Below are 18134 nucleotides of genomic sequence, written 5' to 3' on the forward strand. Positions count from 1 at the left end.
TCAGTTGCCCCCCGCCAAGACGGTTTAATGGAGGGAATTACTTCTAATGAATGCAATTGTTCCCACCATGCTATAGGCCCTGCTGCTCTGAGAGTCACTGAATAATTTAGGTTAGAAGGACCCTTGAGATCATTAAGTTCAACTGTAAACCCAGCACTGTCAAGTCCAGCAGAAACACTACAAAACCCAAATAAAACAGGAAGGAGGATACAGCAATGAAAGGGAGGGCTCTTCTTGTACACACCTAAACTGCAGATGCATAAAAACAGCTACTGCCAAAACAAATTCATTTGATCTCCACCATAAACATACATTGCAATGTACTCTAGAATTGTCAGAGTACTGCAAAAAGAGAAACAAAGTAAAATACTTCGTTTTGAAGGTCCCTAGAAGTCAACTAAAAGCAGATAAAAATTGAACTTCAAAATACAGCAGCTGGCTTCCCCATGTTTTTGCAAAACTCAAAATACTATGAATCAATGGGATATATTCAGAGGTACTTCAGCACTGAGCCCTTCTGCTAAAATAGTGTTCTACTTCAGACCTAATCCTTCAATTTGATTTTACAGAAACTGAGAAATAAATTAGAACTTCTACACTGAGCTCATACATACTCAATTTAAAGCTGCCTCTGGATTACATCTTAAGAGTGCTATACATGAAGTCCAAACAGTATTGATTTTTTTATTTGAAAAACAGTCAGTCAAGTTAATACAAAGTGTGCATAACATTCCACGCTTTGCAGGTAAGTTGGAAGAAAACTCCCTGATCAAGGTAAGCCCATACAAAAACAGTCATTCAGTCTAATCTTCTAAATCAAGTTTCAGACAATAATATTCCAGCTGAGACTATGTCTAGCAAATTGCATTTAAATGGCCCACAAAAATCCGTTTAGTCTCTCACTTGCCAGAGAGCAATGGGGGGTAGTAAAAACTCATGCATTCTCATGTTTCCAACTGCAATTGATTGATAGGGTAAAGAATTGCAGACAATGTCTGAGACTGGAAAGGAAGTTAAAGGCAGTGTATATTCAAAGCTGAAGGAAACTGCATCCTCAGGAGACAGTGTGGAGGCATCAGTGTGCATGCACACCCACAGGCTACCAGGCTTTCTTCTGAGCCAAACCAACAGGTCCCTCCAGCCTGTGATTTACACAGAGGACCAGACATCAGGGTTTTGCCACCTTCCCTTCACTCAAATACACAAAATGAGAGCCACTGGACTCCAGTTTCAGCACCTCTCCATTCCTCTCAAGTGCATAACTGGTATGTCAAAGCCTGAATTTAGGAAGCTGCACAGTCTGCCAGGAACTGTCTGCTTTCCTCTATGCCACAAAAACAGAATAATGGTTACCTCTCTGATGCATCACTGAGTGAAGCTTGTTTAGCTAAGGATACCAGCACACATTGTCCTGGTCTGGGGAAGATGTGCCCTTCACCCAGACACACTCAATAGCATGGCCAACATTTTATCTCTTTGAGACATAAAATATTCCACAACAGATGCCCTACAGATGCTCTAAATCCGCAGTGTGAGGGAGGGTACCATTATTTTGGCCCTAACTGCACCACCCATGCCCCTCAAGAGAGTTAAATGATGTTGCCTTAAATTAATATCTAGGAGTGGAACAACAAAAGCCATTTCAAGCATCTTGTTACCTATTTCTGGTACCCATTCTGTAGAGAAACATCAGAGCTCTGAAACTTGACAGATAATGTGGTTGCAGTCATCAGGATGAAGAGTGTGGTTGATTGCTTAAGCTGATGGAAAGACAACACCTGCTGTCAGATACCTCCTGAGGTGGTCTGCTCTTCCAAACACCAGTCCTGCTTGACATCTTTTTGCAATTCTTGGGAATATGTAGCTGCCTAAGTAGTAGTTTACATGACTGCTTCTCTGCTATACACTACCAGAGATAAGACGGATCATTCCCACAAATTTCCTTTCTAGTTGTTTTAAGGCATTCATTCCATTGATTCAGCTTCAACAAGTGTTGTCACAAGTCACCTGTCTTAAAGAAACAGAAGACAAGCTGAGCAGAACTGGAAAGAATTTGGTCTGTTTAAAAAGCTGGAAAGCAGAAGCTGTGAAAGGCCTTCAGCCCCAAACAAACATTGTGTTCTTCACAGAGCTGGGCGCTCAGGAAAGCAGCTGGCAACAGAAATTCAGAGGATGCAAAGAAGGTGTCTGCCACTTGCTCACTCAGGATCATGTCCCATGGCAATGAAGCTGAAGAAGAGTTCACCTGCAATGATTCCTCATCCTTCCCACACCAAACCTGGCTGCTTACAGCTCTCCACACAACATATGGCTTCTTCACAGACCAACACACAGTACTGTGAATTTACAACATAGGCAGAATTGGACCATTCTGTGCCTGCAGTAAACAACCTCCAGCGAAAATAAAGCTACACATACTGTGCTGGGCAGACACTATTGTACCATGGCAAGCAAATACTACAGTGGACTAGGTAAATTTAACTAAAAGTTTAAAAAATGTTATGCAACCACTCCAAAAGATGTAAGTGTGACTGCTTGTACAGCACCTAACACCATCAGACTCCTGTTCTTAGCTGACCCCTAGGCATTACTCTGGAAATGAACGGTTCAAAAACATTCAGCATTCTGTAAGAACAGAACTCAAGTCATCTTGTGGAAGGTATGAGTCTTTATTACCAGCTGAATCCTCCTTCAGTGTATGTTCTATTGTTCATGGGGAAAAGAGGCAGCATTAGTAAAAACTCCAGGCACAGAAGTTGATAAAAATGTGCCTTCAGTAATAGCACCAGTTTCAACACTGCCTGTTTTGCTCCAGCTACTTCTATATCTCTCGTCTCACTTGCCTTCAAAGAATTCTTATGCTCCCTGGTTATGACATTCAAAATATCTGCCAGATTGTGCAGCAGTCCTCATTAAGGTAATTTCTATTCAACTGGTCTACATTAGTAATTCTTCAGGAGAAAGAAATGGTAAGAAAGTAGTAATAGCACAGGCTGAGGAAGAAGCTACCTCCAAATCTGTTTTCAAAATAAGTATTTGTCAAATCACACTGTTCCAGGGCACAGAAAAATTAGGCTGACAACTGAAACTGCCTCCAAGTATAGAATGCACAGTTACACTGCTCTGAACTCTGATTGTGCATGTGAACTTATAAAAACAATTTTACTACAGCAACTGTTGGCCTGCATTTAAGCCTCCCTTGCTAATGAATTAATCAGCTGCAAACTAGAGGTGAAGATTTCAAGGTCAACATTTGTATTCACTGGCTCAATAAAGAGCTAAATTAAGAACAGAAATCATAGAGATTAGTACAGGATTATTTTGCACTATCTTATTTGAATCCAAGGAAAAAAAATGCTTTATAGACTGAAGTAGAAAAGAAACTCAGAGCAATTATTAAGTACTGACTTCAGAGTTTCCACGATTCTTTTGTGATTTCTTTTCTTTTTCATTCTTGGCTGTCATAAAGAGAATACATTTCCTAAATTTTTTTTTGTGTCCTGGTAATTCACCTCTTTCAGATCCCTCAAAACTTTTGAATCTAAGGTTTAAAGAAACATGATGTCTACTATTCAACTTATGATTACCCATTTATTTGTTTGTTGTTAAATTTACTGGCTGGACTAAAAAGCACAGATTCTAAACCAGTATTTCTTATGATTCATAAGTGCCAGATATTCATTCCTGGTATGGGATTATGCATGCACAACATCAGAACTCTTGTGATTTATGTGGTCATTTATTACTTACATGAACTGCTTTTACTGAACAGATTCTACGCCCATAGTCAGACTTACCACACCAGAACTATTCAAAAGACCGATTTCCTTTAACCATAAGAAATAAAACTAAACTGAGAGCAATCAGAGCTTGTAACTTAATTTGTAGTGACAGAAATGTAAGAAATCAGAATTATAACTCAATTACCACCAAGTAAAACCAAATCATTATGACAGTTAAACAGAAATACTAGTTAAGGCATATAAATATACAATTTTTACAAAGCCTTATGGCTTACATCAATAAATTATATATAGTTATTTCCTCTCAGCCTTAAAAGACACAATTATAAAAACTAGGGCAAGTAGACTTACATTTAACAGGGCACACCTACTCACATGTAACAAGTCAGAAGGGAACAATCAGCATTTTTCTGTTCATAGACCAGTTAGCACAACATTGTACTGATACTGACAGACATGACACCTCCTTCCCCTGGACATCAAAAGTCCAGCCCTCAGTGATGACATACTCCAGTAATTGAGGTGAGGTGTACTGACCTAATTAAATCTGTCAGGTCAGCATGCCCACAGCTATACCTTTGAAAATATTTTCTCAAACAACTCATATTTTCATGGTGTTTACAATACAAAAAGAATTATGACTGATATTTGACCTAAATTGTATGTCAAAAAGCTTCCATCAAACACATCCTTCACATATAACTGCAAAATAATGTCACATAAAATCTTAAGTATAAAGGCCTTTGCTGAAAAAGTAGCCTACAAAATTACTCCTAACTCTTTACGTTTGGGTTCTGCAGAAGTACTTAAATCCTTTGTCACAAATTCAAATCAGAAACTACCACAGGCAGAAGTGAAAACTGTTTGAAGGAAGAATGGCTTTGGGATTTCTAGCAGACCAATGCTACTCTACACAGAAGGAGTGGGGAGGAGAGTTTCTTCTTCTGAAAACTGCTAGGATTCTGCTGGGGGGCCTGACCTGGGTAATGAGTACCAGCTGCCTACCTTCACTGGTAGCTGCATTCTTCTGGGCTTTGGTGGGTGTGTGATCTGTACTTGAACTCACGTCGGATGAGATGCTTGAGCTGCCCTTGCCTGCAAAAGGAGAAGGAGGTGGAAAGGGAGGGATGGGGGGAGGAGGGGAGAGAGAACAAAAACATGAGTTCAAACTTTGAAATAGAAAGACCTTCAATATCTGAACCTGGAACAACTCCAGGAAGCCTTAAACTAGGTTTAAAGCAGCTGATGTTCATTTTGTACACACCAGAATAGGAATTCACTGCACTGTAACTTCTAGCATGTGCATCTTTACGTGTATTGAGGCTGCAAATAGTCTCCTATGCCACAGGGCCTCTCATAAAGTACATATTTGCTAAGCTCTGCTGAAAATTAAATGTTTGTGATTAAAAACATTAGGGGAACTTAAATGTTCACTTTACTCATTCAAATACCTCTAACACAGATCAAGAAAAATGGTTACATTCAAAATATGTTAAATGAGTTTAGATTTCTGTCTTATGTGTTCACATCATGTATTCAAGTCATTTGGTCACGTGAAAATGAAAGCAAGGTATCTGTTTTCTCCTTCACCATACTCACTGCATGATGTAATACACCATTTCAAAATTAACTTCTCACTAATGGTGGAGAGGTTTTAACTGTAAATCATAACCTATGGATGTTTCTTCTCTTATTTTTCTCTCTTAAAAGCTTTTCCTGAATTTCCTATATCACTGTCTTCAGACATATTTGCAGGATGTCAAATTCTAGATACAAGTTGCAAACAAAAGAAATCCAAATGCATATTAAAAACTAACCTGTATAGATACTACAGAAGAACAGAGTTGGCTAAACCAAAGCTGTCTTTTTGTTTTCCTGTGAGGATCTAAGAAGGAGTCACTCCTGTTTCCCTTCACTCATTCTACTCAATCTCAGTAATTACTAGCAGGGAATACTGCACTACTCTGCAGCAGGAACCAGACCAACCACCCAAAGAGCAATAAGTGGGATAATTCTAGAGAGAGGAAATGCAGTGAATACTGTTACATTTTAAGAAGTTACCTATCCCCAAAAACACTGCATCACTGAAGCCTTTAAGACCTATTTGTTTGTTTTGACCAAAATTAATCTGTATGCAGAAAGCTAGCTGACACCAAGTTTCTGTCACTTGAGTAAACCCATAATCACAGGAACGTTAGCAAGAGACTTTTCTGATCTGTTATTTCAATCAAGCATGCCTTGGGGTTCTGGGTTACAGTATGCCTGGTTTTCATAACATTTAGATGTAAGGGAGAGGTCTGCTTTTTAAAGGTGCCACAACAGAACAAGGATTTAAGTTTTAATGGGAAACAACTGGAGAATGTGCAAATGTAGGTTGTTTCACAACCAAGGTACTGCCACCTAATCTGTCAGCCAGCCCTAGAGAATCATCCTCCACAGAAAGTTGCTTAAATTAACATGCTTCCATTTGAGAGATGATTTTGAATTTAACTGGAGTGAAAGGATATTAAAATGGCCAGAAGAAGATAAAAAAATAAATGGCTAAAGCTAGTAGCTGGGCAGGGTGAAGAGAAAGAAAAAAGTGTATTTTCAGTGATTCACTAATTGCTTTTCACATTCCTTTAAGAAGTTAAGCAAAACCAAGAAGCAGCACTTCCAGAATATCTTCAATTGTTCTCAAGCTGTGACGAGTTGGAGTAATAGACTGTGGTCTTTATAGAAATTACTGCCCCAAAATAACTCCATAACTAAGGCAACAAGGTTTGTGGTAGAAGAAAGGCAGAAGATAAAAGGGAAGGGTACTTGTTAAATGCTCTGTCCCAAGAAGAGGCCAAAGAACAAGAAACACCTGCAGCAGCTGAGAATCAAATCACTACTGACAGGTACTGAAAGGCATTTAGGTGGTATTGCCACTACCAGCAACTCCTGATATATCAAAAACTCTAACTACAGAGGCAGAAAATAAAATTCTAAGGGGTATCAGCACTCCTCAACAGATTCATAGAAAGAAAACAAAACTAAACAGAGCAACTGGAAAAATTATTTCCTCAAAGCAAATAAACAGGATTTCCTCTAAAAGAGAATTTATCTTTTTGGGGGGAGGGAAGAGGGAAAGGAAGTCAGTGAAACCAAATAACAGCAGAGTTGCAAGATGGTCATATCTGCAATGGGCTGTTTTCACAAAGTGAATTCTTCCCAGGCTCCCCATTAACAATAGCAGTTCCATTTACCCCAAATACAAGCCCACCTCAAAGAGCATAACCAAAATGTTTTACCCACTGTAAGCTACTGTCAGTACACATCGTAGCAACATATTTAAAATTGCACACTTCTGTAGAAATTGTGAAATGCCTGATGTAAATGTAGATATTTATCATTTAAATCTACTTGAACGTTAAAATATTTTAATGCATTTCAAGAATTTAAAACTAGAAATTAAGAGAAAGGAAAAAAAACAAACAAAACATAGTTGTTGCTTTGGTTTGATACAGTTCTGCCTGTAATTGCATTTTTATATGGAGTTTCCTCTGACTGCATAGAGCCCCAAAACTAGCCTTTTTCCTTATTGCCAACACTGTAACTCTCCACTCAGATAAGGAGAAAGGATGTACTTTCTAGTAATTTTCAATGTGTTTCAAATAGACTAGCTGACACTATATATCTTTTCTTTTGGTTTTTTCTCAGTGCACAAAGCTTTGAGTAGGCTAGATTTGGCTACTGCAGACTCATGTACACATGCCAAAGCTAAAACATAACAGTATTTAAATATTCTCCAAAGAGGAAAGGCTAGGAGAGCAGCAGCTGTTCAGCCTGGATATCATAGTTGGCCTCTACTCCCAAGTAAGAAGCGACAGACAAGAGGAAACGGCATCAAGTTGTGCCAGGGGAGGTTTGGGTTCCATACTAGGAAAAAATTTCTGCACTAAAAGGGTGTTCAGGCATTGGAACAGGCTGCTCAGAGAAGTGGAGGAGTCACCATCCCTGGTGGTATTTAAAAGACATGTAGCTGTGGCGTTTGGGGACACGGTTTAGTGATGGACTTGGCAGCGCCGGGTTCGCAGTTGGACTCGATAGTAAGGGTCTTTTCCAACCTAAACTATTACATGGAATATTAGAATCACAGAAACCCAAAGACTGCTGATTTCCCTAATGCTATAGGGAAAAGTTAAAGCACAGCATAGCACTGGTTTCCAGAGACTAGTTCCTCTCCAATTTAAAAAGTGCACTGAGAAAGTCATTGCACATAAATATACCCTGACAAGGGTTCTAATGCAATGACAACCAGAAGGATCAAACAGAGGGCAATATTGCAAAGACTACAGCAGTAATGACTGTATTTGATCGTCTGCTTAAAAAAATTAAAGGCCTGCCAAAAGCTTCCCTAACATGACTTGCAATGATCTAGAGTTTCCTTCATACAGTCAACAGTTCTTTATTCCTAAACCAGAAGCTGCAATCCAAAAGAAAGGAAACTGCACTATGGTAGTATGTAGATATGATAGAAGAAATCCATTTTCCTAGAATACAACATAATTCACAGTGGGAGTGAAGGTAGCATGTACTTCACAACACCTGTAAAGAATCACACAGCCACACAGTTGCAATTCAAATCATGTCTCTGACCTGCTTCTGAAGAAGCAAAAGTAGGGATTTTTTTTTCCATCTGCTAGTGCCAAAATCTTACAATAGTTGTAGGAACAAGACTCCAGCTATCTAACCTAGTACACTATTTCCTGCAGATTACATTTTGATCCTGCTGGAAATAAAGCTAGAATCAGGAAAGCATATATTATAACAGATACTTCTCAACATTGTCTTCAGGCCTTTGTAGCCCACAGAAGTTTTTCAGCCACAGACATCTTTCCACTTAGTATCCCTACAGCTTTATTAAATTTACCTTGTCTCTTTTTGAATCATGACTATTAAAATCATGTGTTTAATTTTATTTTTACCATACAGATGCCTATAATGACAACAAAATTATGCTTGTTTTATAAAGTGCTTGCTATCTTCAGTTTTGCAAACTTTGGATTCTGCCATCACACTCACTGCTGACAAGTATCAAAGACATCCCAAGCAAGTCAGGACAGAATCAATGCAATTTAAACTTCCATGGCAAAGCACAGTCTATAACTGTATGACATTGAAAAACTATTTTGGGAACCACATATGCAAAGCCTGTCCTAGTCTGAACAGCAGTGAGTCTCCTTCACTCACTCTGGAACAATTTTGTTAGGTTTTTACGCAGCACATTTGCCTTGGATTCTGGTGTTATGAGCATTTGCAAGCCATATTTTACACATCCCTCTAAGATCTCATAAAGACAGGTTGACCTGACCATTGTTTCTTTTGTGTCACCCTGGAAAGTAACAGCAGTACTTCTCTTGACATCAAGTTTTTATGTGATGATGTCTTTCTTCAGCAGGCAGTGACAGGTACCTCAGGAATTAAATGGATAGTACACCCAAATCCACTGCTTGCCATGCTGAAGTGTAACATTAGACAAAATGCCAAAACAGAAAAACAAAATAATCATTTAGGAAAAGAGAGCAGAAAACAATTAAGTCCAGAATAACCACTAATCTTTTTAACTGTCCATAAGTGTTATATTACAATGACTTTGATGTAAAAAGTCTGAAAATTTTGTTTACTTAAGCCACCAATTCTTATCCAAATGACATTATTCAAATTAAACTTCTCAAAATAAAAGTGCATATGTGCATGGTTTTCCTACAGATGATCATTACTTTCTCTTTTATATCGTCAGAGAAGTTCTTTTAAAATCAAATACATGCCAACCACATCAAGAAGAGATCCAGAAAAAAAAAATTAATCCAAACCTCAAAGCATCAGGGATCATTCAAGAGGAAAGAAAAATCTCTTTTCCTTCTCTTATTTCCATGACACACATTATGCTGGTCCAAGTCACTAAAACCTCAAGTGTATCTCTTTACAATCTGCCCCTCCAAAGACTGCAGACTCCCAGTATGTTTCCAAGTATTCCCATGGAAATCAGCAGCCTAGTGCAGTACTGAGGCTTTGTGGATATAAAGCATCCTTTAAAGATGCAATATATCAATCCATTTATCCAAAGTACAAGAAAAGTTGGACTACACACTTTGGACAATCATTCTCCTTGAACTTTACATTGTACGAATGGAAATTATATGTCATAAAAATGGTTTCCATCTACTAATTCTTAGCTGCTGACCAAACTACCACTATTTCAACACTGAAGTTACCTACCTACAAGCATTGTTACTCACTGAACTGCTTTCAGGATGAAGTATGTTCATTTACAGATTCACTTTGACCATTCACAGTTGACCTTCTGCCCTAAAATCTTAGGCATATGGCTCTTGAGCTTGCTCTTGCTTTTTTCCAAATTAAAATGTGTGCCAATGTAACAAGCAGGCTCCAAATTTCATTCCACCCAACATTTGCCAGGATATGATAAAATAACTTGTGCAGTAATCTGCACAAACTCCAATCCCAAAGAGAAGAAATAAACTGAATGTTTCACAGGAAGCACACTGAAGTTTGTAGAGTTTGCAGATATGTGCTAGCACTGGTACTTTGGGACAATATTTCTTAAAACTTTCACAAGTGGAATCTCCACAAGCATTTTTACATTACTTTTTTTATTTTTAAACCACACTCCATCTTCCAGGATTGTGAAATTTGGCTGTGAAATCTGGCATAACTTAGCTATGAAATAGTACACTTAGTTCTGCAGCATTTGTGTAAGCGTTAAGCTAAATTTCAATTCAGGTCCCACAGGCCAATTTGGCCAGTTTTGTTCTTTCAGTCAGCGCCTGCCTCACCTTCTCAAGTACCACAGCACACGACAAAACCTCCTGCAAACGCCAACAGGCTGCACTAATATATCCCTGGTAGAGCAAGTCACCTCATGTTTTATTTCTTTTAGGAACCTTTCCCAGGTGCAGGTACCAGCCAAATGGCCCCAGCACAGGGCATGGCTGAGCCCCTCAGAGCAGGGGAGCCCTGAGGCTCAGCTCCTCAGTGTCACCTTTTTGAGGCAGTGTTACAACCAGATACAATAAGCCCACTTGAAGGCAATAAGCATATTTAATTCTGATGTAAATACAGCTGTGCTGCAGCTAGCAAGACACAACAGTTTATCCACTGTACTGCAAAAGGCTTCAGAACATTAGAGTGCAGGTGGGGGATTGAATTTTTCAGAACTGCTTAGCAGAATGATGTTTGTTACCACCTTCAGAACATCTGGATTAAAATCTTGAAGATTAAATAAAATTGTTTGCATAGTCATAGATTTTAATTGCTGCACTGGAAGTTTGCAGTCAGGACACCTTTAACTCTCAGGTGCTAAACTTGCCAGGTGCTAAATAACTCACTATGAGTTTAGAATACTAAAGGCTTTATTTAATGAAGTCTTCAAGTGGACTCATCTAATCCAACAACTAAACAGAGTCAGAGCACATATTGCCTCCTCTATGTAACAGATTAAAATATATTTTCTAGATATTATCCCTTTCCAAGAGAACTTCAGCACTCACTGAGGTTTGTAAACCAAGAACCCTTATATGGGACTATGAAAACCACCCTGATTTTGAAGACAGTACATGTGTAGTTTATCAAAGGATTTCACCATACAGAGTGACAAACAACACACAAGACTGTTAGGTTTATAAAGAATCAATAATGCATCAAAGTACTTTGAGGCCTTTCTTCACACCTGCTAAGCAGCCTGCATGCCAGAAGGTAATATTTATTTGCAGCCACTCCAAGTGTTAAGCTCTACTTTTCAAACACACAGTGATAGAACTCCATAAACTGTTTAGTCTAGGCTGCCTGAGAAAGAAAGAATGCAAGTACTTTGCTTATTTGATCTCTTGAGAAAACAAGATGGGAAATTTTTAACATCCTTTTTTCTTACTTAGCAGGACTAGCATATCTCCCAACTAAATATTAAAATGTTATCTTCCACTGAAATGGCTCAGCCTATTTCCAAAATGGTTCCCACTCTGTAACCTTCTACTTTGCCAAGGAAACAGGGAAATAAAAATTTGGCCTTCCTACCAATCATAGAATTTTCTTAGAAAACATTCATTCACTTAATGTAGGGCTTTCCATTACAAGTTGTCATCCAATCATCACCATGTTGTAAGATGGGCATTTACTCTAGACACAATGTTCTCAAATTTATTACCTAATGTTGACTCTACTATTTTAATCCAAAAGCCAAAAAAAATTATTAAACCAACACAAAAAATTAATAAACACAAGTCAAAAAAACCCCTTTTTCTAGTTTTATACTTTCTCTGAGAAAGACACTTCATTGAAAAATTCATCACTAAAGGCTACTTCAATTTTGTTTTTTTCCCAGCTCTACTGTAATTTAAGTGAAATGCTAATCCTTCCCATTCAGAAAAGGCAAGGACTATCCAGTTCAATACCAAATATAAATTGGCAGAGACTTCATTTGCACTTTATTGCATGAGACACACCAAAGAGTGGAGGTAGCCTGAGAGGATGAACTCCAGTACAGATTCTGAAGTGGCTGCAACCTGCTACTGCATGGAACGCATCTGACATTTGGTACGGGTCTGAATTTCATAATATAGTTCAGTAGTACAAAATCAAACCCACCAAACACATTTGTCTTCCACAGTAATACCAATAATACTTAAGATTTGTTTTTTTAGATTTTCACAAACAACTAGTTCCAAGATCTAAACAAAAAATATTAATAGTAAACTTAACACTATCAATTTCAATGCTCAATCAGCTACAATGGAAACAGAAGAAACCCCCAGATGGAAGTGGCTTCTGTGGCAGGCTGGAGGGGCAGATTTTTTGGTGTAGTACATAGTAACACCACAAAAATCAACCTTGCAATATCTCCCAAATTTTCAGCTTGACTATTGACAGCTGTTTAAGTCAGAGTTAATGGTAAAGAATTGAGGAAGTGAAAAACGTTTATCAAGACATGATACCAAGGACTCTGGTATCAGTGTACACTGTGAAAAGTAATACACAAATTTTTCATGTGAGAATACAGATCTGACAGCCTAAGATGACTTCTTTACTTAAAGAAGAACAAAAGAACCTGACAGCTAAGGAAAAGCAGACAAGGATCACTCTACTCTTTTAGATAAGCACAGTCACTTCCAGCTTTTCTTTACTGATGGATACAGGGAGGGGAAGAGGGGGAAAGGGAAGTGGCTAACTCAAGGATGCAAGTAGAAGGAGACTGAAAAATAGTGGGATTACAAAAACTAAATGAAATTGATTTGTGAAAAAGGCATATAGTGATAGAGGGTGGTATCTTAAAGGCAACTAACAGGAGAAAACCTACAAACTTGAGAAATATCCCTACTTCTTTTAACTGACAATCAAGTTTGTCAAAAGGACAAGCCTCATACTAGCAGGTTCAGAAATGAAACTCACCAGCACATAACTAGGTTAAAAACAACTAAGAGAATGAAAGAAGCCATACTTACAAAAGAAATCAAACTAAGGCTTCATACAATACATTTGGCAATCAGTTTTAGATTTCTTCTTCCTTTTTCTCTAAATTCTATGAAATGCAAAGTTCTAATGTTGCACTAACCACAGATGTCTGGCAATGATCACGCTGAAAACTAAAACAAAAAAAAAAAAAAAAAGAACCAAGCCACAAAAAAACCCCAAAAAGACCCAGTACCCGTCTAATTTTTTTAAAATACAGTTTTAACAGATCATTTTAATGTAATAGAAAATTCCATTTTTCCTATCGAAAACTCCGTAGTTTCAATTACATAAATTAATCTTTTAGTCTCAATTCTGTACAGAGACTGTACACACTACTGCAATTTGCCACTGCAGTCACTGCCTGAACACAGAGTAAAATTTATCCAAAACAATGCAGAGGCTCATCTCTCCCCAGAATGTGAGTAAGACAGTAATTCTCCATAGAGATTCTGTGCTTTCACTGCCAATTCAGCATTTTTATTCCTTCTGCACTATTATCTATATTTCAGCTCTCTTTAACAAAAAATTATTCCTGTCACAAGACATGAAAACATGGCATGGAAACTCTGAGAAGAGTTAAATATAAATGTATCTCCCTCAAGGCATTACAATTTCTTCATCTATTTTATTTGCAGCATATGGTCCAAGGTATCCCAACAAACCAGCAACAAAAAGACAAAGGACATTTTTTTCGTTTGCCCTGCAACCTTCACCAGGGCTATGTTATTTACAACTCACACAGGTTTTCAGTGGGAGAAGGACAGAATTAAAGAAAAAACCAAATTTAACTAATATCCACCCAGCTGAAAATTCAGTATTTAATTTTGAAATGCTTTTCTTCCTCACTATTTAGTAGTATGCATGCCACTGTCATAAAGATTTTTGGTTACAGTTTGAGAATTACAAAATTCCTTCTGAAGTATATCCATAAAGCTCTAATTCAACTGAGCAATCCTGAAAAATAAAATAAATATAAAGGCACTGCTTTCAAAAGTGTTTTATCTAATGTCTTTGTGAAAAGACATGCTTCATCCCCCTTTCTTCCAAGCACAACTGACAAGAAGTAGTTCTGCTCTTTGGTATTACTCATTCTTGTCGTTTTTAGTATTAGCTTCTGATCACAGGAAGAAAAGAATACTGAAACAAAGGTACATCTCCAGCAGAAGAAAAGAGAGCAGAAACAGAGTGGGTATGTCAGTGACCACTACACATGACAGTTCAAAAAAACCTCTTGCTCATGATGTTCTTGTCTGGATGGTTTCTGGGAACCAGCCATGGTGCAGTAGGGCCAGTCTCCAGCTCCCATTCATCCTGCCCAGCATCACACTGACTCTTTAGTTCTTCTTTAAGTAATTAAAAATGTTCTTTCATTAATCCTAAGTTTCTTTCTCTGAGCCAATTAACTACCTGTACAGAAAAGAGGACAGAAGATGCACTGCTTGCATTAATATTCTGTCATTTGACACAAAATCTTCACCACTAGTGTCATGTGAGCACTCTTAAAACACTCAGGGAATCAGCTTTTGCACATATTTTTTAATTAATTAGTACTGGCAAAAAACTAATAGATGTCACACCAAAGAAACATGAATCATTTTAGAGAATTTTTCCCAACCAAAAAGAAAAGAAAACAAACAAAAACCACCAAAAAAAACCCCAACCCAAGCAAAAACCCCAAAAGCAACAAAAAAACCCCAAATGAAACACAAACCCCCAAAATTAAAAACACAAACAAACAAACAAAACCCCACAAAATCCAAACCAAACAGCCATTCAATCATTATTAATATTTGTAATAACTAGGGTGACTCAAAAGTTGAGAGAAAGCACATGAAGTGGTACAATGCAATGGTAATTATTACAGAAGAAACAGTTTATTATACAAAAACTGCTGTCAATAATCAGGTTGGTAACATGAGAAGGAAACTAGAAATCCAAATAGGGGTGTCAGACAGGCTGAGGCTAACAGCAAACACAGACCAGGCTCTGTGGTCAACAGGATAAGGTCCAAGCGCACTATCTATCTACAAGATACTCTGGTTCTCTCTTTGCATAAACTTCCACTCAGTTACACATTTTAATGGCTTTTTTATCATCCTGAAAACCAGCTAAACAACCTATGCAGTGCAATGTGAAGATGGCCCAACTGGCTCTACCCAAGGCTCAGCCCCTTAGCTCCTCTTGGCTCTGAAAGATGTGCCTGATGAACCAAATCAAATTGAGCAATGCCCAGGACAGCAGCCTTTGCTGGCAGACCTGTTAAGCAAGAGTAGCCAAACATAAGTGAATGCCTTAATGCCTTTGCCATTGAACAACACAACTCAACTCTTCCCAAGTCTTTCAGTCTCTCTGGTTAGCTTCATTTTGCTGAAAGCAGTCACCACTACAAACTCATATCTGTGAAAACTGTTCCAACTCCTCGACCACAATCCGTCTGACAAGAAACATTCCCAAAGTGTGTTTCTAGTGGGGAGTAGAGATGTTCAACAATTTAGCCATTTGGGATTTAGTTTGCATCTTCCTGCATTTGCTCCAACCTCTCTGATGATTTCTAGCAAGTCCAATAACATTTGCAATGCCATTAGTACATTTTTGCTAGCAGACAGAGCAAGTCTGGACTTTTACATGCAGAGGTAGAGCATGGAGCAGAGTAGCTGTGTTCTGGGAACTGACAACAGTTGTGCATTTCCTCCCACTCCCTCCTCTTTGAAATCTCTGTCTAGTGCCATTTGGCACCTTTCATACCCAAGCACTTCCTTAACTACTAAGCATCCACTTTTGTAGTTGTAGGCAATAGCAAGCTGCATTTTACTTCCAGGGAAGCATATATCTTACATGAGCCAGAGGGAAACACCTGCACTTCTCTGGTCTTGGCATGTCCATGGCTGCATATCAGATCAAAACACAGTTGATGTCAAAGAGCCACAGGTGCAGGAAGCTTGCTCCAGTGCTCATTTCCACAATATCCTCTTAAAAGGACAGCTTATCCTTGGCTAACTATACTTGAGAGCTGCTAACAACTCATATGATTCTTTTCAGATTTAAGTTTTAACTAAATGCCACTGTAAAACTACAGTTTAAGAAATAGACCATGCCATGCCAAGAACCTGATCTACTCATCTTAAAATTTAGTCTTCAGAAATTACCTGTACCACGACAAAAGGAGCAAAACTGCTTGTCCAAGCCAGCTAGAAGTTTTGCTGATTTATCTCAATCTCCACTATGCTATTATGCAGGGTAAAGTCTATGAGCTAGACCATTGTTCTTACACAGAAAGGGCCTTCAGAAGGTTGAGATACTCTCGTACCAGTTCATTAGTACATAGTGCAAAATGTAATTGAAATGCAAAAGTAATGCCATGTTTCAGGCATTAATTTTTGCAAATTAAAACTGAAGCCAAATCACTGTACTGAAACAGACTTCTCCAAAACTAAACAACATACTGAAACTAATACTGAAGCAGTGATTTCCCATGTGATTAGGTATCGTGTGTTATTGTCTTGGGTTCTCCTTGCCTTCATTAAAGGAAATCTAAGGCTAACATTTTTTCAAACATAGGTACAAACTCTACAGCAGCAGGAAGGCCATTGCAGTCCTAGACCAGCCTGGAACAAGCAAGCCCACTAACTCCATCCAGGGAGCACACAGAGGCATTTTAAACCAAACAGGCTGATTTTTTCCCCTTGTGCCACTAAGTGCGTGTTCATCCACTACCCCACCTCAGAGGGCCTGAGAGAATGCAGGAATGCTTAAAGTCATCATCTGTTTTTCCATTGCTTGTCACACCCTGTGTCAAAGGAAGTCATTAGAAGGTACTTGCTCAAAACATAAGCAGTGGCAGTGTGTACAGGATGGAAAGACAAAAGGACGGAAGTGAAGAACACAAGTAAAACTTGTCCTATGTCTATGTCAGAAAACGAGTAGGAATATATCTGAAATGCTGGGTAGCAGAGGTGAGTTGTATCAATATTTCCTAAAATACCTCCCATGCTTCTAGTAGTAACAGATTATTCATACTATTGAATGATTATACTACACATCTGAAAAATCAATAGCTACCAAAACAAAGTTGCCATAGGAAAATAAGAGTTTTAGACAGATTATGGCTGTGATTCCAGCATAGCACAACTACTAATTCATAATTTAACAAAAAGAATAAATGCTATTTGAACATCCATGCTGTTTTGAAAACTCAGAAAGGTACCTGATTTCTGCATATAAATGCACACACAGAGATGCATACAGTCAAGAAATGCAAGAGTGTGTCCATTTTTAACATCACTTCAGAAATCCAAGTTGCACAATGCAATGAATGCACCAGTATTACTACTATTTTGAAATTCATAATCTGGGTTTCAGATGTCAGCAAACACCTGAAGGCAAGCTTTCTCAATGGTTACTATCTGCAGTGTTCTGACATTTTCTTTTGCAATACAGCACACTTTTCTTTGAAGTAAAAAACACTCTTATTTGAGCTCAAACCCAACTTCAGAAAGCATCACTACAAAATCTGAAGCTGTAGACAGAGGCATTTATTAATGACAAATATCTTTACTAAGTCAGTCCACTCACAAATAACAAAATACATCTTGAATCTTATATCTAAAGCATTTAAAAATATACATAACTATGGAAGAACGTTTGCCAAAGTGGTTTTGGCACACAAAGGAAGAGATGGATATTGAGCACGTCTAGGTCAGACAGAAAGGCTGATCCATCTCAGAGCTCTGCTGACAGTGCCCAACAGCAGATACCTTTTTGGCACCACATATCACTCTGAAGAAAACCACACCTCTCAAAAAGGAGAGGTGTGCTTTCTCTTACCTTTAAAAGCATGTACTAACCATTAGTAAATACCTGTTTGAAAAGGAACTATTTTCTTAGAGGAAACAAATC

The 18134-nt window shown here is 38.2% G+C and overlaps 1 protein-coding gene across 1 annotated transcript in view; it reads right to left on the reverse strand.

Annotated features, from left to right (window-relative positions):
• Window positions 1-18134, reverse strand: part of FBXL7 (F-box and leucine rich repeat protein 7) — a 173585-nt gene that overhangs the window by 129218 nt on the left and 26233 nt on the right. The window contains exon 2 of the mRNA XM_059489210.1: window positions 4749-4838. Coding sequence (XP_059345193.1) covers window positions 4749-4838 — 90 coding nt within the window. The remainder of the gene's footprint in view (window positions 1-4748; window positions 4839-18134) is intronic.

This window comes from Ammospiza nelsoni, chromosome 1 (assembly GCF_027579445.1).
Source record: "Ammospiza nelsoni isolate bAmmNel1 chromosome 1, bAmmNel1.pri, whole genome shotgun sequence".
Taxonomy (NCBI): Eukaryota; Metazoa; Chordata; class Aves; order Passeriformes; family Passerellidae; genus Ammospiza; species Ammospiza nelsoni.